General features: G+C 42.3%; 1 protein-coding gene across 1 annotated transcript in view; it reads right to left on the bottom strand.

Moving 5' to 3' along the window:
- Positions 1–278: 278 nt before the first annotated feature.
- Positions 279–8,734, bottom strand: part of ARL13A (ADP ribosylation factor like GTPase 13A) — a 253,573-nt gene continuing 245,117 nt past the window's right edge. The window contains exon 10 of the mRNA XM_056540554.1: positions 279–818. Within this exon, the coding sequence (XP_056396529.1) occupies positions 721–818 (98 nt within the window). The 3' untranslated portion in view covers positions 279–720. The remainder of the gene's footprint in view (positions 819–8,734) is intronic.

The following is an 8,734-nucleotide window of genomic DNA, read 5'->3' as shown; positions in this document are numbered from 1 at the left end:
CTGACATCACTGCCCGCCCCCTTAATGCAAGTCTATGGGAGTGGGCGTGATGGCCACCACGCCCCCTCCCATAGATTTGTATTGAGGGGGCGGGCCGTGACATTACAAGGAGCGGAGCTGTGACATCACGATGCTCCGGCCCCTGCATCCCCATCATTATGCACAGAGCAAGTTTGCTCTGTGTAGTCATCACAGCGGGGTGCAGCAGCTGAGATCCCGGGGGTCCCCAGTGGCGGGACCCCCCGCGATCAGACATCTTATCCCCTATCTTTTGGATAGGAAATAAGATGTATAGGGGCGGAGTACCCCTTTATGGGTAATTGGACACACAGAGCTACAGGGAGCTCGCTCTGAAGTCGCTCTGTGACTGTCAGCATAACATCCGCAGTGTCATATACGTGCTGTACTGTGTGCGACCACCCCTACCCTAAATAAAATACTACCTTGGATGAGACTAAACTGCGGTACCAGGTACAGCCATTGGGCGTTGTATGAAGCTGTGCCTGGGATACAATCAAGGAAATAATACAGCACCTTCAATAAGTTGACTGGCGAGGGTAATGGAAGTTGGACTCCCACCAATTGAATATTGATGGTTTAGCCAATGGATTGGCCATCTACATTAGTCTCATAAAAAGCCTTCAATTTAAGGTCAGTTAATAATGTGGGGGTTAGTCATAAGTTATTGTGCAGATTATTTCCCTTTTTGGATTGTTTCTCTTATTGTAGTGGGCTAACTTCTTGGTTGCTACGGGAAGGTCTCTCTCTTTGTTGTTCTTGTTTCAGCTTAAGGGCATGCATAGCTTTTCTGTAAAGATCTGTAAGAAAAACAATAGAGTCAATCGTGAATGGACAATAAAAATAAAATAATAAAAGATAGTTTTATTGCAATGAGATTTTACACTTTATAAGTGGCCGTACACTTTGGATTCGGACAAACAGTCATTTCTCTGACCCTAATAAATTTTAAGCAATATTGATTGTTGTAGTCCTTTAAACTGCAACTGTGTGGAAATAAAAATGGGACATGCACCGGCGCATCCTGTGCCTTTACCTCGTGGCGGCAGGTATATAATGGTGTGTGCAAAATGTAACTGCTCACCAAGATGTGTTGTGCTCCGGGTGCAACACCGTTGTTGGCCTTGAGCAGAGAAGAATCAGCAGCAGCCCGTGTCTGTCCGTGCCCAGCATCCTGGGGCTGTCTTGTAATGTAGAGGTCCGTACACTTGGTGAGGTTGTAGAAAAATTATGTTTTCCGGCGCTTGCTTGGTCAGGAGACAGAGTAGAATGAGGCAAAAACTCCAGGTAATAGTGACCAGTGAACTTTTATTGTTGCAAAACAAGCAGTTGACAACATGTTTTGAGGGGTCTGCATCCCTGCTCCCTGACCTGAGGAAGAGGGGTGCAGAGCCCCTCGAAAAGCGTTGTCAACTGCTTGTTTTGCAACAATAAAAGATCGCTGATCAATATTACCTGGAGTTTTTGCCTCATTCTACTCTGTCTCCTGACCCAGCAAGCGCCGGAAAAGTGTCAATTTTTCTACAACCTCACCAAGTGTGCAGACCTCTACAGTCCTTTAAACTGGCCATACGTGATCAATGACACCAGTCAAAAGATCTGTGTTATCTTGAACCTCTCCAATGTTCTAAACTGTGAGGCACTTACTAGGTCAGTGTTTCCCAACCAGCGTGTCTCCAGCTGCTAAACTGAAACTCCCAGCATTGGCTGACAGGGCATGATGGGAGTTATAGTTTAGCAAAAGCTATAGGCACACTGGTTGGTGTACACTTTACAAGGTAAAAGTCACTAAGTCTGATGCCAGAGTACTTGATGTTTGGGTGGAGTTTCCATTTGTTAGCCTTTATAGGAATGCAGTGTCTATCAATCAAGCACAGACTATAGAGTTTGTCTCATGTTTTGGTCCTGTGTTCCTTGTTGCCTGTTTTTTTGTTCTTTGTTTGCATTATCTAGATTATGGTATTTGAAAGTTAAGGGAGATTTATAATTATATTTCTAGCTATTTTTGCTCACATTTGGCGCATGAAATGTTGCAAGTGTGCCTAAGCACTTTTTTTTTTACTACTTTTGTCTGTGAAAAAGCCTTTTCAAAGAAAATTTCAGCTTTCACTTTGAAGTAGTAATAAAGTGTGTATGTCGCACAAAAAGTTGCAAGCCCCTCTAAAACACAGCATATCTACACCAGCCCATACCTGGCTTACAAAACTGCCTTTGGACAGCATGCTTCACAAAATGAGTCCTAATTAGGGGGTAAGATGAGTCCTAATCAAGGGGTACTCCCTGAATTAGGAGGAGTCCTAGACCATTTATTCATAATCCAGAGGGGAAGTACAAATCATGTAGGCATAAACCATTAGTTTGTAATGCAAAAGGGAAATACAATGTATGTTCAATAAATCACAGCTCCCGGCGGGGAATATGAATCATGTCACTGTTACTTCATATTTCCAATCATGGCTCCTGGCAGGTTAACTGTGACTTTTTCTGCAGAAAAGTCGCAGAGGAGAGGAGGAATCATACAAAGTAGTGATTTATTGCTTTTTCATTACATGTGCCAAATTTGTTCTGTTTGTTCCATTTTGGCATTTGTTATCCATTTGAGTCATCATTTCATGATCTCCAGTCCCAGTTCTCTAATGGTAATTGTTGGTTTGATTTATTTTATTCTGTTATTGCTATATGTTTGTATTGCCTTTCCTGAAATTGCTCTATTATTAAATCTATAAGGGCTATTGGAATACTGGAAGCCACTATTAGGACTCAGGAAAAGTAACTATATTACAGCTTGATATTTGTGAAAACATTCTAGGAACATCCGTAATCAATTCCCTAAAATTAGCATTGTTAATTTAATTTAAGAAAAAAATGTTTTAATTTAAATTAGTCATTTTGATCAACATTATTAGGTGTGAATTCCTTAAAGGGTTTATCTAGGAACAGAAAAACAGCTAATTTCTTACAAAAATGGCATCATCTGTTCACAGGTTGTGTGCAATATAACAACTTGACTCCATTCAGATCAATGGAACTGAGCTGCAATAAGACATATACCCCGAAGACATGTGTGATGCTTATTGAACATATCATGTTTTTCTAGTCCTGGATAATCCATTTAAGACAAAGGAACCCATTATATTTTCCTATTCTGATGAACAGATTTAGAAAAACATGTATTTGTGATCATGTACATATGAGTACAGATAAGGGGTAATGCAGATGCCTGAGGTGTGCCTTGTCTGGACGTGTAGGTAACAAAGCTAGTAGAAAAAGAGTACAATTAATGAAAACCTTGCGGGTGGGGACAGCTCATGGGAGAAAGAGGGGGTTTAAATATACTGGTCCCAACCCACAAAAACAGTTAATTAATTTGATTCATTTTAAACTTGCGATCATGTACATATGAGATAATGATAAGGACAATTCACCAGGTGTGTGTAACAGACATGAAAAATGACACTCACATGAGGCTTTACAATCACCATGGAAATACAATCAGAACTACAAGACTGTAAAGCTATGGTAATGCATGGAATTAAAGACTGTAAGACCAAGATACTGTTAATTTACAAAATACTATTAAATTACATGAAAAAACATGAAAAATAACGACGATGACGAATTGAAGCTTTGTGAATTAGCGAAAGCCATGAACTTTTAACAGGGGAACATGTAACATTGGAAGAACATGGTTAACAGACATTAACAATGACATGAGGCTTTGTGGATTAGCAAAGGCCATCTGCCTCTGACAAGAGCCCATATAACCTACAAGAAAGAGAATATGCCAACAGATAGTGATGTTACTATATGTTGTCTACATGGTGACAATACATAAGATGGACATTAAATGATGAAGGCATAAAGCTGTCGAAGATTAGGGAGGGCAATCTGCCTCTATCAAAGCTATGTATGAAACAAGAACAAACTTGAACAAACGCTCTTTCTGAGTGTTGCTGTGTAAGAGGGGGCGTGAAAGAGGAGTTTCAAAAACTGTGATTATCTGTTGTGCGGAGTGAATCTGTGGAGTGGGTGCGACTGCCTATAGCCCACATTCATATTTTTGGTAAGTTTTTCTCTTTTGCACATAGTGGGATAACTGTTAGAGTTTAAACACCCTTTTTCATTTTTTTTTTTTCTCTGTTCCACCTCTAGGGGGAGGAGGAGTAGATTGGGCACAGGTGTATAAATCTTAGCTTGGGACTCTTATTGAGAGCTTGCTCTTTCTGAGTGTTGCTGTGTAAGAGGGGGCGTGAAAGAGGAGTTTCAAAAACTGTGATTATCTGTTGTGCGGAGTGAATCTGTGGAGTGGGTGCGACTGCCTATAGCCCACATTCATATTTTTGGTAAGTTTTTCTCTTTTGCACATAGTGGGATAACTGTTAGAGTTTAAACACCCTTTTTCATTTATTTTTTTTTTCTCTGTTCCACCTCTAGGGGGAGGAGGAGTAGATTGGGCACAGGTGTATAAATCTTAGCTTGGGACTCTTATTGAGAGCTTGCTCTTTCTGAGTGTTGCTGTGTAAGAGGGGGCGTGAAAGAGGAGTTTCAAAAACTGTAGTTTGAAAGAAGGAGGTTGAGATCGCTGTGAGTTTTAATTTTTGAACCCACAAGGTCTACAAAAAATTTTAAGTGTAATTTTGACTGTCTGTTTTTTTCCTATACATTTGTGAAATCCCCATAACTAGATGGCCTCCATGTTGGAAAATGCAGTCCAATGTACATCCTGTTCAATGTATGCAATCCTTGAACAACAGTTTGAGGGTGCATATTGTTGTGCGAGATGTGTGCTAGTTGTCCGTTTGGAAGCCCAGATCCTGCATCTAGAGGGGCGACTGGCAACAATGAGAAGCATTAACAACATGGAGAGGAGTCTCCTGCTCACTGAGCAGGCACTCTCGGGAATAGAGGTGGGGGAGGACAGTGGGACGGAGTTGCAGGACAGTCAGGCAGTTAGCTGGGTTACAGTTAGAAAGAGGGGTAGGGGAAAAAGTGTCAGGGAGGCTAGTCCTGAACTGGCACACCCCAACAAGTTTGCCCGCTTGGCAGATGAGGGGGATGCCATTACAGAGCTAGCAGAACTGCAGCAGGATACCGCCTCTGACCGCCAGGGGGGTGTCTGCTCCAGTAAGGAGGGAGGGAGGAGTACAGGGCAGGCCAGACAGGTACTAGTGGTGGGGGACTCAATTATTAGGGGGACAGACAGGGCAATCTGTCACAAAGACCGGGATCGCCGAACAGTGTGTTGTCTGCCTGGCGCACGAGTTCGGCACATCGCGGATCGGGTTGACAGGTTGTTGGGCGGGGCTGGAGAGGACCCAGCAGTCATGGTACATATTGGCACCAATGACAAAGTAAGAGGTAGGTGGAGTGTCCTTAAAAATGATTTCAGGGACTTAGGCCGCAAGCTTAAGGCAAGGACCTCCAAGGTAGTCTTTTCTGAAATACTACCAGTACCATGAGCCGCACCAGAGAGGCAGCGGGAGATCAGGGAGGTAAACAAGTGGCTCAGAAGCTGGTGTAGGAAGGAGGGGTTTGGGTTCATGGAGAACTGGGCTGACTTCGCTGTCGGTTAACGGCTCTACCGTAGGGACGGGCTGCACCTCAATGGGGAGGGTGCAGCTTTGCTTGGGGAGAAGATGGCTAGAAGGGTGGAGGAGTGTTTAAACTAGGGACTTGGGGGGAGGGAACCTACAGCAAAGAGGGGGAAGATAGTGTAGATAGAGAGGTGGGAATTATAAATGTACCTGGGGGTGGAGCGGAGGGAGGGGTTAGAATAGTTAATAGGAATAAGCTTCATAGGAAAATAAAACTTACACCCTTGAATCCCATTAACCCCAATAACATAAAGGATGGAAATGTAAAGTGTATGTTCACAAATGCCAGAAGCCTAGCAAATAAAATGGGGGAGCTTGAGGCCTTGATACTGGAGGAACATATTGATATAGTTGGGGTCACTGAGACATGGCTGGACTCCTCGCATGACTGGGCTGTCAATCTGCAGGGGTTTACATTGTTTCGCAAGGATAGAATGAACAGAAAAGGTGGTGGAGTCTGTCTGTATGTAAGAAGTGGTATGAAAGTCAGTGTGAACGATGCCATAGTGTGTGATGATTCTGAGGATGTGGAATCATTGTGGGTAGAATTACAAAAACAGGGAAATACTGAAAAAATAGTATTTGGTGTAATCTACAGACCCCCTAATATCACTGAAGAGATAGAAGTTCGGCTTCATAAACAAATAGAGAGGGCTGCCCGGGCAGGTACAGTGGTAATAATGGGAGATTTTAACTATCCAGATATAGATTGGGGTCGGGGGTTGGCTAAAACTACAAAGGGGCGACAATTCCTAAATTTATTGCAGGATAATTTTATGGGCCAGTTTGTGGAGGACCCAACAAGAAGTGTTGCCTTGTTGGATCTGATCATTTCCAACAACGCAGAGCTGGTTGGTAATGTAACTGTGCGGGAAAACCTTGGTAATAGCGACCACAATATAGTTACTTTTGACTTAAAATGTAGAAAACAAAGACAGGCGGGGAAGGCAAAAACATATAACTTTAAAAAGGCAAATTTCCCTGGGCTGAGGGCTGCACTACAGGACATAGACTGGGGGGAGGTGTTCTCAAATACTGATACAGAAGGTAAATGGGACATCTTTAAATCAACTCTAAATAACTATACAGCTAAATATATACCAAAGGGGAACAAATATAAACGATTAAAACTAAATCCTACATGGCTGACACATGATGTTAAAAGAGCAATAAACAACAAAAAAATAGCCTTCAAAAAATACAAATCTGATGGGTCAGCTATAACATTTAAACAGTACAAGGAGCTTAATAAAATCTGTAAAAATGTAATAAAAACAGCAAAAATTCAAAATGAGAGACAGGTGGCCAAAGAAAGCAAAACTAATCCTAAATATTTTTTTAGATATATAAATGCAAAAAAACCAAGGACAGAGCATGTAGGACCCCTTAATAATGATAATGGGGAGGTTGTCACAGGCGATCAAGAGAAGGCGGAGCTACTGAATGGGTTCTTTAGTTCTGTATACACTATGGAAGAAGGAGCTGACATTGGCCAGGTCAGTGCTGGTAACACATCATGTAATGTACTGAACTGGCTTAATGTAGAGATGGTACAAGGTAAGTTAAGTGATATAAATGTAAGCAAATCCCCAGGACCGGATGGACTACACCCAAGAGTTCTTAGAGAGGTAAGTTCAGTAATATCTGTACCCCTGTTCATGATATTTAGAGATTCTCTGGTGTCTGGTATTGTGCCAAGGGACTGGCGCAAGGCGAATGTGGTGCCAATCTTCAAAAAGGGCTCTAGGTCTTCCCCAGGAAACTATAGACCGGTAAGTTTAACGTGCATTGTGGGTAAATTGTTTGAAGGACTTATAAGGGATTACATACAGGAATACATAGGGGATAATTGTATTATAAGTGATAGCCAGCATGGGTTTACTAAGGATAGAAGTTGTCAAACCAATCTAATTTGCTTTTATGAAGAGGTGAGTAGAAGCCTTGACAGAGGAATGGCTGTGGATATTGTGTTTCTGGATTTTGCTAAAGCATTTGATACTGTCCCTCATAGACGTCTGACAGGTAAGTTAAGGTCTTTGGGTTTGGAAATTTTAGTTTGTAACTGGATTGAACACTGGCTCATGGATCGTACCCACAGAGTGGTGGTCAATGATTCGTACTCTGATTGGTCCCCGGTTATTAGTGGTGTACCCCAAGGTTCAGTACTGGGCCCGCTGTTGTTTAATTTATTTATCAATGATATAGAGGATGGTATTAACAGCTCTGTTTCTATCTTTGCAGATGACACCAAGCTTTGTAGCACAGTACAGTCTATAGAGGATGTGCATAAGTTACAAGATGACTTGGATAGACTAAGTGTCTGGGCATCCACTTGGCAAATGAGGTTCAATGTGGATAAATGTAAAGTTATGCATCTGGGTACTAATAACCTGCATGCATCGTATGTCTTAGGGGGGATTAAACTGGCAGAGTCACTGGTAGAGAAGGATCTGGGTGTACTTGTAGATCACAGACTACAGAATAGCATGCAATGTCAGGCTGCTGCTTCCAAAGCCGGCAGGATATTGTCATGTATCAAAAGAGGCATGGACTCAAGGGACAGGGACATAATACTCCCCCTTTATAAATCATTGGTACGGCCTTACCTGGAATATGCTGTTCAGTTTTGGGCACCTGTCCATAAAAGGGACACTGCGGAGTTGGAAAGGGTGCAGAGACGCGCGACTAAACTAATATGGGGCATGGAACATCTTAGCTATGAGGAGCGATTAAAGGAGTTACAATTGTTTAGTCTTGAGAAGAGACGTTTAAGGGGGGATATGATAAACGTATATAAGTATATTAATGGCCCATACAAAAAATATGGAGAAAAACTGTTCCAGGTTAACCCCCCCCAAAGGACGAGGGGGCACTCCCTCCGTCTGGAGAAGAAAAAGTTTAGTCTCAAGGGGCGACACGCCTTCTTTACCGTGAGGACTGTGAATTTATGGAACGGTCTACCTCAGGAACTGGTCACAGCAGGAACAATTAACAACTTTAAAACAGGATTAGATACATTCCTGGAACAAAATAAGATTAATGCTTATGAAGAAATATAAAATCTCATCCCTTCCCCAATATCGCGCCACACCCCTACCCCTTAATTCCCTGGTTGAACTTGA

This window comes from Hyla sarda, chromosome 9 (assembly GCF_029499605.1).
Source record: "Hyla sarda isolate aHylSar1 chromosome 9, aHylSar1.hap1, whole genome shotgun sequence".
NCBI lineage: Eukaryota > Metazoa > Chordata > Amphibia > Anura > Hylidae > Hyla > Hyla sarda.
Note: the sequence above shows the minus strand (reverse complement) of the source record. Positions and strands in the feature narration are given on the sequence as shown.